At 36.6% G+C, this 18,148-nt stretch overlaps 1 protein-coding gene across 2 annotated transcripts; it reads left to right on the plus strand.

The window, feature by feature from the left end:
* The first annotated feature begins 3,817 nt into the window (after nt 1–3,817).
* On the plus strand, nt 3,818–18,061 carry Serpinb2 (serpin family B member 2). 2 transcript variants are annotated; one of them, XM_031379894.1, is made up of 8 exons: nt 3,818–3,900; nt 7,618–7,794; nt 11,181–11,300; nt 13,650–13,781; nt 14,205–14,322; nt 14,606–14,748; nt 15,331–15,495; nt 16,965–18,061. In XM_031379894.1, exons 2-8 carry the CDS (start codon nt 7,627–7,629, stop codon nt 17,367–17,369), a joined length of 1,251 nt encoding a protein of 416 aa, XP_031235754.1. In that variant the 5' UTR covers nt 3,818–3,900; nt 7,618–7,626; the 3' UTR covers nt 17,370–18,061. The 2 variants fall into 2 exon arrangements, with proteins under 2 accessions (XP_031235754.1, XP_031235756.1); XM_031379896.1 differs by having other exon boundaries at nt 3,888–4,002; nt 16,965–18,060.
* The last annotated feature ends 87 nt before the right edge of the window (nt 18,062–18,148 follow it).

Below are 18,148 nucleotides of genomic sequence, written 5' to 3' on the forward strand. Positions count from 1 at the left end.
TGTTCACTCAAAGTGGAGAGAGTACAAATTCATAGCCATTGCTATGTACTTACTAATCCAATTGAACAATTAGTGAGCACCTACTAGGAGCTAAGTACCTCTCTTAACTATTGGAGAACTCATGGCTCAGAACCCAAATGTCATTTCCATCCAGCAGGGGAGACAGACTGCACACAGTTTGTTCTATCAAAAAGCAGTTGACAGCATAGTGCATGTAAACCTTCATATTAAAATATTAGAACTTCGCTCAAAAACAATTTTTTCTATACACAATTGTTTAGATATTGTTAATCAATGAGAGAGCACTAAAAATAGACTATTTTTAGAAATATGGAATATATATTTCTGGTTTTAAATAGTACCTATAGGGTAGAAATACAGCACAATAGTTGAGCACAAGCCTGGCATGTATGAAGTCCTAAGTTAACTACTCATTACCACATAAAAGAAAGAAACAAACAAACACTTCTCACCAAATAAAAAAAACTACCAAAAGAGTAATTTCATAAAAAAGTAATGTTTATGTATAATGGAGCATGTAGAAATACTTTTAAAGTATAAAAAATGATAATTATCTAGAGTAAGATAAACATTTATATTTGGAATCTTTTTCTCATCATATTTCTGCACACATTCTACTTATAAAGGCTAAGACCTATTAATATATAATACATATGATAATATGATAATATATATAATACATATGATAATATATATGTATAAATTGACATATTTTTTCTCTACTTTTGCTTATTTCATGCACATTTTCCTAGAAGAGTAAATAAGACTGAGAACTCATGTTCTTACTGTTTTCAACTTTCATAGGAATGGTCTGTCCAAGAATACAGCATTATGCTTTTAGCTTGTCTCCTGTGACTTGAATTCTTCCTTCAGATTTACAGATATTCTGGTGAAAAGCTCCCCTTTAGCAGTGCTGCCTCTCTCTCAGAGTTTGGAGTAGACTGTCTTAGGTTGGATCTTAGACCTGCCATGAGTCCCCAGCTCCTCTGCTTCTTTAGGCAGATGTCAGGTCACTATTCAAACCTTTGCTGACCATTTTTATAATTTCACTCCCTTTTACTTCTATTCTTGTGGTGTTTTCTTCCATATGGTTTTGTTTTCCTTCATCTCCACTCTTTTCTCAAAGCATGTCTTATCAATTGCATTTTCTCCACCCTAGGACAATATTGGTATGATTCAATTTCATTTTTCTTTCTATATTATCTTTTACACATTTCTAATTGTATGTTATGTGAAAGGCTTTCTTTATTAAGCTAAATTTGTGACATTGTACTAATGTAGATGAGAAGGCCACTTGTAAACCTCATCAACAGCTACACTGTTGACTCATGCAGTGGCACATTTATTATACAAGGCACAGGATAGCACATCCTGGGCAAGCATTGTCTCATCTGTTCCTCATAAAAGCCTACACACACACACACACACACACACACAAGATATATATATATATATATATATATATATACACACACATACATATATACATACATATACAAGAACTCATAAACTAGAATAGAGGTTATCCCTTGAGGTCAAGGAGTATCTGAGTAATATACAAATGGAGTGAAGGGAATGATTGCAGAAGAGGCTTGCTTGTCACCTAAGGAATTATCACTCCCAGCTCTGTGGTATTGTTATGGAAGTAATGCTTACAGAAGCTGAGAGATAGGTACATGATTAAACAAGTAGAAAGTGGAGAAAGGAGAACTTGAAACAAATCTTTCACAGTCTTTCAGAATCCCTATCCCTCACCACATGACAGAGCCTTTCTAGAGAGATTTAGCCCTGTCCTCAACTCACTGAAAAATAATTTAGCAAAAAGCCACTTTAGGCTTCATAGTGTTCTTACTGGTATAGGTTAATCAAGTTTCCTACCTAGGGAGAGAAGCTCAAGTTTCAGGGAGCAGCTAGAATAAACCTGATTATTGTATTGTAGGCTCAAATCTAAGTGGTGCAGTTGTAACTAGAAGAAGTTCCCCGAGGCTTATAGAAATCAGAACGAGCCTCAACAAGTCCTAAGGTATAGATGTCTGAGACTTGGACCAATGGAAGAAACAATGAGGAACTTGAATTGAATAAATAAAGATGAGTGAGACAAAGTGTGGGTAAAGTATAGGCTCATCTTACATATTCAGGAAACAGAGCTGCTAATGTGGACATGGGGAATGGTTGATAAAACATTTAGCTGGCCAATAAACACACCAGTTGGTGCTGTCTAGGAGACTGAAACCAAAAAGAGAAAGAATCCACCAGACAATAGCCTCAACTGAGTATCTGGAGGGAGAAAGAACAGAACACAGCTTTTTTTGTTGTTGTTTTTTGTTTTTGTTTTTTCAAGATAAGGTTTCTCTGTATGGCCCTGGCTGTCCTGGAACTCACTCTGTAGACCATGCTGGCCTCGAACTCAGAAATCTGCCTGCCTCTGCCTCCCAAGTATTGGGATTAAAGGCGTGTGCCACCACTGCCCAGCTAAAGATTTTTTTTCAGAGACAGGGTTTCTCTGTATAGCTCTGGCTGTCCTGGAACTCACTCTGTAGACTAGGCTGGCCTCTAGAACGCAGCTTTTAAGGAATACACCCCTTAGTTTAATGTAATAATCTAAAGAGTTTAAAGATCATCTTTGCTGGTAGGTATGTAGTTATTTTTATTATGGGACCTGAGATCTTCCATCAGTTAAAAAGTGACTTTGTTCTTGACTTCCAGGCAGATACAGAGCAACCTGCATATTGTACTATTTCCCCTCTAATACTAAGGTGTTCTGCTCTTCTGTGACCAGTAGCCAGGCAAGGTAAGAGTGAAGTCTGGCTCTGTGGAGACAGACAGAGAGGAGCTCACATTGTGTCCATCTCTGTTCTCAGTCTCCATGACATTTGTGGTCTTCATCCCAGCTCTCAAGTTAATGTCATGGAGTCCCACATACATGCTGGGAGAAGTGTGACAGTTTCCATGTTCTCATGTATGTGCTTTCATAGAAATGTACAACTAAGAAGTGAGAAGTGATATGGCAGATGTGCTTCCAATTCTTCCTAATAAATTATGACAGTATGAAAACCTTTAGACTCATATCACATTTATTTATAAATGCATAATTTTTGTCTATTTTTAATCAACATTTTTGGTGTTTTTAGAAATTTGGTCATTTTTCAAAATGAGTGTTCAAGATTACAAATTAGCATGTATGAGTTTCTGTTAATTACAAGTCAATGTAAGCAGTAAGCTGTTATTGTTTAAAGTAGTAAGACCAACGGTGTGATCAAGGGCATACAAAAAGTTATTTGGGTCTGTCTTGAGACAGTAGGTTAGAGCTGACAGCAGAATTATTTCAGGTTATTATTCCTGAGAAAATCGTAGTTTAAAATAATTGTTAAATTAGAAAAATCAAGTGTGTGTTTTCTCTTTCCTCTTTTGTGTGGAAGTTCTCTTGATTCCCCATAGATCCAAAGGGAAGAAAAGACCACATCCTTTATTGTAAAGACTCCCACAGATAGTGGCTGTCCAAAGATGAACTGAGTATCATGAAACTCATGCTGCTCATGCTGTCATTGAATGCTGTGAGAAAGGAGGGAGACATGAGTGTGAGTGCTGCAGATCACAGCTAATAGATTTAAATTGGAAGTTGCTAAATTCTTGAATTTTTGAATGACATCACACTCTCTAGTTGTTTCTTAAACTGAACATTACAAACAAGCATTTCTTTTCTGATGATGTCTTTATGAGTAAAATGTTGAATCATACAAAGAATACAAATTAAAAAGTTAAAAAAAAAGAGCTATGTGGGAGGGGCAGAGCCTTATAAAAGCAGTCATTACCTTGTCCACACTGTGCCAGCTTTCCAAGGAGCATTTCCTGTGTGTCAGCCGCTCAGAAGATAACAAGGTAATAAAGGCTTTCAGCAATTCCTCTGACCATCTTTAGTGAATCCAGGGTGTCCCTCTCTCTTTCTTCATAGCCGTATTTACTCTATTGAGCTGTGTGGAGGTAAGTGAAGGAATGGAACCATGGTTTCTTTTTCACTTGTTTAACTAAAGATATTTTGGATTAAGACTTGAATTAAACTTATGACTGCTTAACTTTGAGTCTCAGAAGTCAACGAATGCCTATGTACCACTAGCCAAACTGAAATCGAAATGTACATTTATTGGACTTTCAATGCTAATATTATTGAACAGGTTATATAATATGTATGTTTTATATTACCTATTGGTTTGATACAAAATAGACATAAATAACTACAAATATTAAAATGTTTATATTTATACAGTTGAAATTAAGCACTGTATTTATTTATATAAACATAATTTTTTATAATTTATTGATATTTATAAATAGGTGAAGTTCAATTTTCTCCTAAAATTAACAGCCTGAGACTATAAAAATTAAGGAACAATTTGGGTCAGGACAGTCCAGTATCACGATGTATTTATTTAACCTAGTTCTATAATGGATCAATTCTGTGAAAGAGAAATATCAAGTAAGTTAGCTGATGGATTAACCAAACCAACAATTTAACTTGTAGCAAGCAGATAATTATCCATTATGAAAACTTCAACTAAAATACTGCTACCAGTTTCTGAGAAATCTGTCTTATTTTTGATGGTATATCTCCTTGTCACTAGTGCCTTATCTTAGTTCTTACTGAGTTTTGAAAACAATTTAAAACCCTTTTTGGTTATGTGATTACACACAGTAAAATATGTTTGAAGTGCTGCAGAAAAATCCCCTTTCACATCCAGGTCTACTGCAGAGAGGGAGTGTAGCAGGTGGTGAGCCTGTGGTACCTCCCAAATTCATCACCTCTGCCAAGTTTCACCAGTACATTTGCCAAACTTGTATTGCAGGAACCAGCAAAAAGAAGAGAGAGCCCCACCCAGCAGATAATTTCCATTTATTCATCCTATGTTAATAATAGTCTCATATTTGGAAGCATATGGGGATGTGTGGCTTATGATGCTACCGTTGTGCTGTAACCTCATCCTATTCACATGTAAGATGTGGACTTGTCCAAGAGTCAGGGACTCCTATGTGGATATGTATACTAGTTTGAAGCTTTCAAATATTATTTGAGGAATTTATAGGAAAATCCCAGATGCTGGAATTAATTAGCTTTACAATAATTACCTCTTCACATTTTCATTATTATAGCAGAAATCCCAAAGGAGATGGGATATATGATTATTCCCATTAAACAAAATGTGGCAGAAGCAATTAGGTAATTGCAGTAAAGACACCAACTCTCATTTTTATATAAATGTGATTAGCAGCACATCATTAAAAAATGGAATTCCAGAACACGGGTTGTTGCTCAGATGGTGAAGTGCTTTCTTAGCATGCACGATGGCCCAGATTCAATCCCTAGTACTATGTCGATCAGGCTGGGTGGCACACGTGTAATCTCAGCACTTGGGAGGCAGACAGAGGAGGATCTGAAGTTCTAGGTCACCCCTGGCTACATGCGGAGTTCACGGTCCACCTCTCTAATACAAAATAATTCAGGTTGTTTAGTTCAATGCTTTTTTCTATTGTTGAAAGTAGGGATCTGAGCACAGGCCATGTAACTGAACGAGTGTTCAGTTACATTCTCAGAGTGAAATGAATTCATAAAGGAGTGAATAGATCTGGAACAATTTCACTCCACTTAGTAACGTTTTGTTCTCTATCAAGTTACCTGAAGTCCTAGTTTAGTATTATCTGTCCCTTTTGTGGACTGTCTTGACTCTTAAGCCTTTGTCATGCTAAAGAGAGACTATACAGATTGTTGCACAGATTTATGAGTAGGAGAAATCACAATGTACTCTCCTGGAGCCAATATTTTCCTGGTGCTGATCCCTTATTTGAATTTTCATGTAGAAACAGAAGAACAATTTATTCATAATTTTAAAGAAATGTTTTAAGGAAACCTATGTATTAAGTCTGAACTACCTGCCTTAATCTGGCATCTGGGGTAAAACAAAAAGGTGCTTAACCTCCAGGAGCTTTTGAATGTGGTCTGTAACATGGTCAGTCATGTCCACCCTGTAGGGTCACGAAAAAGTTAAACAAAAGTACAGGTGCAACAAACAAGCCTGGTGACCTGAGCTCTGTCCCCAGAACCCATGTAGACATGGAAGGAGAACATTGGCTCCACAGTGTTGTCCTCTGACCTCCATGTGCCCTCACCTATGACATGTGCACTCTTGGTCATGCCCCCTGCCACACCACACACTCATAAATAAATGAAGAGGCAAAGGAATGGAAAGTATTTAAGGAACACAGTTTAGTTTACCTTAATTTTTCTTCACAAAAATGCACTAACATGTTGTTATAAATGACAACTTTTGGTGCAAATTCTCTCTTCCACAGCACTTCTGAAGACAGTCAAGATGATAGCTATGCAGTCTTGCTTCATCCAGGGAACTCCCTACTACCCTCCAATTTTAGAAACTCTTTCTCCCAGAAAGTTTACAAAGACCTGAGTGTTGTCATTGTTTGGTATATTCATTTATTTCAATAATTATAGGTTATTTTATATGATGATGAAAGAAAAATAGACAGCTAGGAAAATGGTGTTTAACTAACATCTCTTTGCACACATACACCCTTTGGTGTGTCCAAGCATCCAGCTGCACAAAGGGCCTTAAGTCATGAAAGGTGTGCCTATCTTTTATTTTTAAATAGCTACAAATTAAACATATTGAGTGTCTCCTATTGGATTATCCCTGAATTCCTGTGAGCAAATGTGTTTGTGTGACAGGAGAGGAAGGTACTAAAGTGAGCTTCCTAGTCCACAGGAAGTCTTTTTAAAGCAAGGCTGATCCATGAGTGGTGAGTATATTGTGGGGGTGGTAGAATCTGGGTGCGTATCCCAACCCTCAAGCAAGTCTATGCACTTTAAAAAAATAGCGAATTTAAAGACTGAAGGACTCCCCTGAGCACAACAAGAATGTGTACAAGTGGCATCCATTTGGATGTGTGTATAATATTTTATATATGTACATATTTGTGTGTTGTGTGGGTATGTATCATGTGAATATGTGTGAAGCATAGAAGTTGAGAGTCACCCTGGAAGCCACCTTCCTGGCTTTCATTTCCCCTCCCACACTTTGATATTGATGGCATGGTCAACTAGCTTTTGAGTAAGAGCAGTTTCTTCCTTTGTACAGGAGTACCAGTCCTTTTCCTCAGTGAAGGTCAAATGATTATAGAAGTAGAATATCTAGTACAGTTTAGTGTCTATGGTCTGCTGGGTCTCAAAGTAGACAGTAGGAATTCAGTGGGTGTTATTGTTATTACTGTTCTTATGATTATATGACTATCACAAAGTATCATTCCTCCTAATATTGATCATCATATCTCAGGATTGGCTACGAAGTCTGGGGAAAATGAAAGTGCAGGGTTTCCTGTTTCAAAATGATTCAAATATTCATATGGCAATGGGGGATGTTCTGTCAGGGTACAGCCAGCCACACAGGGTTCATGACTGCAAGCTGTTTTTCACCTTCTCTTATTTTGTTCCAAGGGGAAAGTCAGAAAGAGAGCTTTGGGCAGGGCACTGTGTGTATTACTCTGCTGACTTTGGCATCATACAGAACTTTTCTCTTTCCATTTTCTTTCTAGATTGAAACAATGGAAGAACTGTCCATGGCAAACACCGTGTTTGCCCTCAATCTCTTTAAGCAGATAGAAAAATCAAATTCTACCCAGAACATCTTTATCTCTCCATGGAGTATCTCATCAGCATTGGCCATAGTTTTCCTCGGTGCACAGGCTAACACTGAACAGCAGATGGCCAAAGTAAGTTTGCTTTAAACCTCACATCAGAACCGCATGTTTTCTGAATTGAATGGTAGGCTTGCTCCTTCTTTTGGTTCAGCTCCCCTGGAGTCTAGGGAAACAGGAGTGGTGGCATGATTGTCATCACCAGCCATTACAACACGAACTCTGTATGTTTAAACCTATAAAATGTCCAAACCAGGAAACTATTCCACTGCAAACAGAAGAAAGCTAGCAACATCTGTACAAGGATGAAAATAGCTACCAACGAAATCTTTCTTTAAATCATATCATGTTCAGACTTTGCAAAGCAAATATTGCACACTTTACTTCAGTTGGTTTCAAGTCAAATCTCATCGTACAGATGAGATTGCTGGCAATATGTTCCCAAGATCGCTCACGGCTTCCTAACTTCCAGCTGAGGCTCTCTCTTAACACTCTGCCACTGTGGCTAGGGTTTCTTCCCCTTTCTTAAAAAAAGAAATGTTTCCTGATCATTTCAAGCCAGGGTCCCAAAGAGGAAAAGAACACGCAGAGAGATGCATAGTTAGATATGGCTTTAACGAACTTCCCTACATTTTCCAACTGTGAAACTCTGTTTACATAGTGGGGCTTGGATACTCTACAGACACCCAGTCTTTGAAATCAGTGTGGATAGCATGTGAGAAATCATTGTCAGAGATGTATAGGTCAAGCTTTCCATTTCCTTCTTTAATGAATGGACCAATTCACACAGGGTGCTTTTTCCCAGACCTCAGAACTACTTAAAATACATTCTACAACACACCTGAAAATTCACACACTGTATTTAAATTTCTCACAATCCTGTTACTTGTTACATCAGAGACCTGAAAGTGGACTCATGTAATTAAAATTTCATTGCATTCACATGTATGCAAATATTCACAATATATGTCTTGAGTACAAGCATGCATTGTGCTTTCAGTCACACCAAAATGCCACTGGCTCTTTCCTGCTTTCCCATGAGAATGTATGTGAGCATAAATACATTCTTCTCAGAAACATAGTGAATCATTTTGAGTGTGCCTTTTTTCAATAACAAAGTTTCACAGAGACAACATGAATCAATCACACTGCAAGTCTGAAGGTAGATAGACTCTTCTCTATGCTTGTGTCCATTTAAACATCATATCTTATAACAAAACTCAATTGTTCAACTCTGATGGTAGTGGAGTTGTACAGCATTTCTTCCTCTTCATTTTCTCTGCCTTAAGGAAACCTAGTAAACCAGATTTTACATTAGGTAGAATTAGTTATTTTAACTGTGAAGTGTGAAGAACCAAGAACAATATAGCTAGACCACAAATCTCACATGAAGATCTGAGCTGCTAAAAAATGATTTTGATCTACTAGAAGAAATATTTATCTAGTGCTCCCTCTAGACAGAGACAAATTTCCTAAATCAAGAAAGTTCTTTCAGAATGTGGGATCATGCAATTTTCTTATAACTTTGCTGCATGAAGAGATTTTATAATTCAAGTGGTAACTTATTTAGCTTCTAAATACAAAGAGAATTTCTTTAATTTTAGTCAAGAAACATGGGCTGTGTCGCCAGCCACATCTCCTACTTTCCGCCTAGGTTAATTATCTAGATTAAGTAGGTCAGTGACAGATGTGATTTATATGATAAATGTTACCATTGCCCTCAGCTAAGTGTATAAGGGCACTGAAATTTTCTGAGTCTCAATTTTTTCATCTATAAAGTGGGAAAACATTTAGAAACTAATTGTAGTAATAGACAAATCTTATTAATTCAAATTCTTAAAAATGACCTTTCTGAATACTGCTCAGGGACTTATATAACTCAGCATTCTGTGATGTGGATGTAATGATTTTCATACTCATATTACAGATAAGATAAGCATGACATCAACTTGGGAAATGGCGAGTTAGAAGATGTAATAGTATTATACCAGAAAAAAAGAAACAGAATAGAGTGGGAAATCCCCTAGACACCACAGGGCTACAGGAGATTGGTTTGAAGGAAAGAGATGTTTGTCTATGATTGTCTCAGCCAGGCTATCTTTTTGAACCCCTGCATGGGCCAGAGTCACCTCACATTCAGATTTGGAAGACGCACTGCCCCCAATGAGACAATGTCTCTTCTGGTGTTCAGAAAAGCTCTCTTGCTCTCCAGGAAAACCCCGATTTAAGCGTCAATTGTTTTTGAAAGTAGGAAAACCAGAAAACCAGGAAATAACCCTTCTTTGAGAGAGAGAAGGAGGGAGGGAAAGAGGGAGGGAGGGAAGGAGGGAAGGAGGGAGGGAAGGAAGGAAGAAGGGAGGGACAGAGTGAAAAGTAATGGCATATGAGTCAGGGAGGGGAAAAAAAACAAAACAACAAAATCTTTCCTTCTTGTCTAGAAGGCTCAATATGTTTGTCTATTTCACTACAAAGCTCTAATTGCCAGCCTAATTTACAAGTTGGTTTCTTCTTCACTATGGGCCTGATGAAGAAGTATTTCAGGGTTAGAGGTAGGAGACCCCATGAATATACGTATGGAAGAATAAGTTGAGTTGGTGACAGTTTTGTGGAGAAGGTACTTGATCTACCTTTGCAGAGGCCAGTCTATACCCACCATCATCACAGGGCTGTGTGAAACTATCTACGTACAGTGAAAGAGTTCAGTGTATCAGATACCTGCAAACTGCTCCTGACAGATATTAATTTCTGTCTATGTGTGCATATATTATATGTGAATAACTTATCTTGGGCGATCCTTGCTAATGTGATATGGCCCATATTCATGTTAAAGCTCACTATGGTTTCTAACTTTCTTCAACTTAAAATGTATTTAGTAGGAGAAACCACTTCAGAGAAAAGTAGATGAACTAGTTCTATTGTTTTATTTAAAAATTAAAAGCTAAAAACTAAAAATACAATATTGAATATTGGTGTTTTTCAACACAATTTGTGAATTCCATAAAATTTGGATAATTCAGGGTAGGCATAAATTATCTCATAATAAAATTTGTTGCTGCAATGTCCCCTATAGAAACTAGAATAAGTACTTCATGAATTTTTATGATACAGAAAGAATGCCTGTTACTTTTCTACATACAAAGGCAGAGTACCAGACATAGTAGTATCTAGATCAGTGTTTATCAAATTTCTTACAATTCTTTAATATAGTTCCTTATGTTGCAGTGACCTCAACTAAAATTTTTTTCACCACTTGATAACTGTAATTTTGTTAGTTATGAACTGTAATGAAAAAAATCTGTGTTTTCTGATGGTCTTAGGTGATCCTTGTGAGAGAATTTTCAACCCCAAGGGTTCACAACCCACAGGCTGAGAAATGCTAATCTAGAAGTGCCCAAACTATTAGCTTGAAGTGAAGTAATTTTCTATGACTCTGTAATCATTCCTCCTAATTCTGATTGCAGGTGCTGCAGTTTAACAAAATTGGCAGCTATGGTATCACCACAAGGAACCCAGAGAACTTCAGGGGCTGTGAGTTTGCACAGCAGATACAGAGGGACAAATATCCTAGTGCTATTTTACAGGTACCTGTCTTGGGTCTTCATAATTCTTTTGTATTCTATCTGTTGTCTCAAAGTCGTAGTGTTGAACTGAGAAGAACTGTAGCACAGTTCTCCATAGATACAACACTCAGACTTGGTGCTGGGATAAATATCCTTAGGACATCCAATAATGAGGCACAGAGCTAGGACAGAATTCAGAAGACTTGAGAACTTTTCTATCATGGCTATATTCAATTCTATCACAGTATTCTGCCATATGTATGCCATATATATACAACTGTCATATATATACAAAACTACATGTATATGTATGTGCATGTATAAACTACATATACATATATATCATGTATTCTAAAAATGTATGTTACAGGATTATTTGGGTTTTTATGCCCATAACTATGGATGGGATTTCCCAAGGAAAAGAGGATAGTAAGAAATAATGAAGCATATCCTTAGTGACTACAAGAGAGTCCAATGACAACACTCTCTACTTATCTTTTAATCTATCTATCCATCCATCCATCCACCCACCCACCTATCTATGAACAATCTGTCATCTATCTAGCTACCTATCATCTGTCTTTTACGTGCATCTATGTACTCTATATCTATTTTCATCTGCCTAATGACTATCATATTAATTATCATCTATTTATCTGCCTGTATTTACCTACCTGTTATTTCTGTCTGTCTGTCTATCTATCTATCTATCTATCTATCTATCTATCTATCTATCTATCTATCTATCTATCTATCTACCTATTACCAACTTATTATCTATCCATCCATCTTTCTAATTTATTACAGATAGTATATCTATTTATACATTTATTATCTATTATATGAAGTAATACCTTTTTTCATCTCCTATGTCCTTAAAAATCAACAGCCTAGTTACATTAGAGAAACTGTCTAAGAATGAACTTTTGGTAACTAAGTTACACAACCATGCCCATGATTAGATGATAAGGACATGTCGCCTGAGTTTTCTTTCCTGGATATCCTGATGCTCCATCCACCTATCACTTGGTATTCTGTGGGATATATTAAGTAGAGAAAGCCTCCATGAAGTCCTCTGAAACATTGTAGACCTCAGCCTTGAATTCAAGCTCAGTTGATGTTGTGAGTGAGCCAGTTCATCACACCATTTATAGACTCAAAGTTGAGCATTTGATTTTTCATTTATTTTGTGAATTTCTAAAGTGCTGGTTATTCTACTGTAAAGGCTATCTTGTAAAATTGGAACCTATTAAGGCTATATACATTTTGGTAACATTTCACTAGAGTTTCATTGAGAAATTCATAAGTGGGACATAAAATTATACATATGTTGGGAACTTGAGGATATATGTACATGTGTTTGTATGTATATATATATAATATTTCAGTATACATAGTAGAATAATCATCACAAAGTAAAACATCAACCACACATGCAATCACTAGTACGTTTGTGCATGTGTGTATAGCACCATTTAAACATATCTTTATCACAAACCTCAAAAATAGTACAGTCTCCCTAACTATAACTGAAATACTATACTTTAGATCCTCTGAGTGTGTCTGTTTTATAATATACTAAACATTCTTTAGAAACACTGTGGTTTACAAACTTCAAAGAAATCTGCATTTTTTTTTTTTTTTTTTTTTTTTGGGCAGTGGAATTCCTTATTTCTAATGGAACCTAACCTATAGACATAGTAGAATTCTAAATGAATTAAAATGTACCTTTGGAGCCTTAACTCATCACATCTATATACATATTTCTGTTTCTGTTTTGTTGGTGGTAGTAGTAGGTTTTTATGTTTGTTTGTTTGTTTTCCTTGTTGGATTTTTGTTTTGTTTTGCTTTGTTATTTGTTTGTTTTAGCTGTTGTGTTTTTGTTTTGCTTTGTTTTTTGTTAATTGTCTTTGTTTTTGATGAGGTATTCAAATAAGCTTGCCTTGAACTCATTGTGTGGGTATGATGGGCCTTGAAGTCATTGTGTGGGTATGATGGGCCTTGAACTCATTGTGTGGGTATGATGGGCCTTGAACTCATCGTGTGGGTATGATGGGCCTTGAACTCATTGTGTGGGTATGATGGGCCTTGAACTCATCGTGTGGGTATGATAGACCTTGAACTCATTGTGTGGGTATGATGGGCCTTGAACTCAGTTTTTGTGTCTCTGCCTCTCTGCTGGGATCAAGGATGGGAGCCATCACTGAAGGGTTTTTTGAACAGCATTCTTATAAAAATCTTAACTCTGGTGGACAGGAAAAACATGCATGAGTACAATGTTTTATTGTTGTGTTGAGAAAATGTTATTCCTTTAGGATACTTTTGTTAATAATACTGTGTTATAAATGAAACATTCTTCCTTTTATTAAGGCACAAGAAAGAGATAAAATCCATTCAGCCTTCTCCTCTCTCAGCTCAGCAATCAACACACCACACTCCGGAGATTATTTATTAGAAAGTGCAAACAAGCTGTTTGGAGAGAAGTCTGCAAGATTCAAAGAAGTAAGTGAAGCTTGTCACTAGAAGGACTTGTTCCAAAGCCAGCAGGGAGCTCAGTTTCATAGCACTGCTCCATAATTCCTGGGATCAGAGTCAGAATTCTGAGTGGGTTTTTAAGGGATGAGCATACTGTCTTTTCTACCCCTGCTGAGGATGTCTCATACAAAAAGCAGCAAATGATGTGGCTGCTATTCTCCTCTATTCCCCACGCTATCCCTCTGTTCTTAGTCTTCAATGCAAAGGGCAGCTGAAGCAGGGGCTAGAGTGCCAGCTGCAAACACTGTCCCCTGGTTCTATACCCGCCCCTGCCATCTCAACTCCCATTTTCTCTATGTCTCCCTAGTTTTGTTGGAGCTTGTAATTTGTCACTCCAACCCTTATCCACATTATGCTGTATATAATGTTTGGTGTTTTCTTGCTTTAAAGGAATACATACAACTCTGTAAGAAATATTACTCAACAGAACCAGAAGCAGTAGATTTCATTGAGTGTGCCGAAGAAGCTAGAAAAAAGATTAATTCTTGGGTCAAGACTCAAACCAAAGGTAAAGCTTTGGAATTTTTTCTTCTTCTTTTTTTTTTCTACATAGAAAATTTGATTTCTCTTTTAAACCATTCTTGAATTCACCCTCATTCTCTTAAAATTTGTCCAATTATTTTTCCTTCACCTCCTTCTGGGTTGAATAAACCTAAGACTACTAAGAAAAACTTTAGAAAATAATATGAAAAGGAAGTGAAAATCTTTCCAGATACTAGAAAAGTTAGACTTTAAATGCAATGTTTATACTTTTTATTATAAAATGTAAACATGTGTTGTGTTTTCTGGAGGTGAAATCCCAAACCTGCTACCTGAAGGTTCTGTAGATGAAGACACCAAGATGGTGCTGGTGAATGCAATCTACTTCAAAGGAAAGTGGAAAACTCCATTTCAGAAGAAACTTAATGGGCTTTATCCTTTCCGTGTGAACTCGGTATGAGACAAGATGCATTTTCCTAACATGTATTTAAGCATTTACAAAGGATATAGAAAACCTTAGAGACTGTTCACTGATTTTTCTTACAACTTGCTAGTTATAGCTTATGAATGTTGGGCATTGACTCTTTCATGCTACTGAGTATTCCTAAGAGCCGATGTGGATAGAAATGAAGACCATGGTTTCTAAGCCTGGACTTAGATGTTAGTTCTACATTTATATCATGAACATCATCCATGTGTTATGTTTTTTATCTTTAAATCTAGAATAATACCTAGTTCAAAAGGCTGTTTTAAATATTCAATAAGATTTATCTAAGTTCTGGCTCATTTTAGGTATTATTAATTATTATTATTACTATTACTATTATCTTATAAATCATTGTTTATAAAGTTAAAAAATCCATTAAGTTCAAATAGTTGAGAAATCAACAATATACAAATAATTTGCTTTGTTGACTGAAGAAAACACATTTCCTTATTAGCATTGAAGCAGAAATCATTTAGTGTTTTAGTCTTGGTGTAAATATCTTAAACATCTGAGAATTGACTTTCATATTTTACTCTATAACAATATTAGCAAGAAAGCATACCTGTTCAGATGATGTTCCTCCGTGAAAAGCTGAACATTGGATACATAAAGGACCTGAAGACTCAGATCCTAGAACTTCCATATATTGGAAACATCAGTATGTTGCTGTTGCTTCCTGATGAGATTGAAGATGAGTCCACTGGCTTGGAGTTGGTAATGCATTACAATTTCAAATCTGCCATCAAATTTTCCTTTGCTCAAAATGAGCATCTATGACTTGGAAATGGTGTGTAATTTGTTACAGAAATCAATGAGTCAGTTGCTAGTACATGTGCCATATCACAAAATTTCAAAATCTGAAAATTACTTTGTTTAATTATTATTTTTTATGTTTTGAGATTACAACTGCAGATTTTCTTTCTTTTTTCTTCTCTTCAACCCTTCCTTACACCCTTATTTGTTGTCTTTCAAACCCATAGCCTCTTTTTTCATTAAACGTTGTTTCATGCATTCTATATCTATATTTACATCTATATCATCTATATTCTATTTATCTCTCTATCTACATAGATAGATATCAACACAGGTAGTCTTAAATACAGCTTGCTCATTCTGCATAATGTTTCAGGTACCTATGTTTGGGGAGGACCCTTTGTTCCAAAATCAGCGAGTTCTTCCCTGAGGAAGAACGTTTTTCTAACTCAGCATTATTAGCTGCCTGTAGTTCTCTATATAGGGTTGAGGACTCACTTTCTTTTGAAATCTTTTTACAATTTATTAACTGTTTGAGAATTTCATACATGTATATGATGTGCCTTGATAAGATCCACTCCTTCCTCCTACCACTGCAATTGCTTTCATACCCTCTCACCACTTTTCTGATAAGCTTCACATACTCATTTTTTTATTCTCCACTGAGTGTTGACTGAATGTACATGAATATATGACTATCCACTGGAGCAGGGGTAGCTTATTAGGAGTTGCATTCATGAGGAAATCCAACTCTCCCTTCCATAATAGCCATGAGTGTTTTTTGGAAATGACAGGGCCACTGAATACATGAATTGACAGAATGTGTGAGTTCAAACCCAAGGCCTACAAAAGATCAAACACCACCCCCCCAAACACACAAAACCAACCAGTAGTAGAGGGGCTCATGAAACCCCACCTCTGAGGAACAATTGACTATATATATAGTCAATATATGATATACATATATATCATATATATTGAGGCAGAGATACAGCATGTACCCATTGCTGGCCTGGAATAGTCCAGGGTGGCCTTGAATTCACAGATTCACAGAGATTTACCTACTTCTTCCTCCTGTGTACAAGATTTAAAGGCATACACCACTACACTCAGCTTTGTAATTTTTTTAAATATTATTTGTTATTATTTAGTGTTTATGGCTATATTGCCTGGATGAATGCCTGTATACTCCATGTGTGCAACGTTCAGGAGGTTATAGGAGTGTATTGAATCCCCTGGGATTGAAGCTAATTATGATTGTGAGCTGCTATGTGGGTGCCTGGAATCAACCCTGGCTCCTGGAAAAGTAACCAATGCTTTTAACCACTGAGCTGTTTCTCTAGTCACTCAGCAATTGATTTTTTAACATTAGACTTTGAGCTGTTTCTCTCTCCGAAACTCAGTTTTTGTTTGTTCTTTATGCTTTGCAGCTAGAAAGTGAAATCAACTTTGCTAACTTCAACAAGTGGATCAGCAAAGACACCCTGGCTGAAGACGACGTGGTGGTCTACATTCCCAAGTTCAAAATGGCACAAAGTTATGAACTCAAGCCCATTCTTCAAAGCATGGGCATGGAAGATGCCTTCAGCAAGAGCAAGGCCAACTTCTCAGGAATGTCTGAGGGGAATGACCTTTTTCTTTCTGAGGTGTTCCATCAAGCCAGTGTGGATGTGACTGAGGAGGGCACTGTGGCAGCTGGTGGGACTGGGGCAGTTATGACAGGGAGAACTGGCCATGGTGGCCCACAGTTTGTGGCCGATCATCCCTTTATCTTCTTTATCATGGACAAAATTACTCAGACGATACTATTTGTTGGTAGATTCTCTTCTCCCTAAAAGGGGAAGACCTTATTTCTACATTAGGTTTTGTAGCATTAACTGTAAGCCTCAGAACTGCTTTTTCAAGTGCCAAAAGTTTAAAAACTTCTCTACACATTTTTATACTTCTACTATACACTAGATGCAAACTTAAAAGCAACTGTACAACAAACAGTCTGCAATCCTTACAGTATAACTCCATTAATGATTTTGTTTCCTAAACTCAGACGATGGTTATTTAGTTCATCCTTATTACTGCTTTGTCTTTATAACTTTAGTTTTTACAGTGTTATTTATTATTTATATAATGGTTGCTTTACAAATTGTTGTCCTCTGTTTAAATGAAACTGTAACACTACAGAAGCAGATAATTAGATAATTTTCTATTTAAAGAAAAGCAGCCATTTAATTTAATAATGAAGGAAAAATATGAGTCTTCCATGCTTTCCCATGATATTCACCCAGAAAAAAGTACTTAACAAAAGACCACAACACGTTCTATCTCTATCATTGTATATCATATGTATGTATCCGCAACTCATCTCTAGTTAGGACTACTTCATAAGTGAGCATGCCTATGTATCCACTGCCGTTTGTTGTTCTCCATTAGGTAGGCAGAGCATGATGCTCAGCAATCCTTGTTTATTAGTTATCTTTCCATCACTGTAACAAAATACCTGAGATAATAAAGTTCAAAGATTTATTTTGGCTTCTTGTTTTAAAAACTTTAGTCTAAGGTTGATAGGCTGGTTGTTTCTCTGTGCATCGTGAGAGCTGCACTGGCCTGGCATGGTTTG

This window comes from Mastomys coucha, unplaced genomic scaffold (assembly GCF_008632895.1).
Source record: "Mastomys coucha isolate ucsf_1 unplaced genomic scaffold, UCSF_Mcou_1 pScaffold1, whole genome shotgun sequence".
Lineage (NCBI taxonomy): Eukaryota > Metazoa > Chordata > Mammalia > Rodentia > Muridae > Mastomys > Mastomys coucha.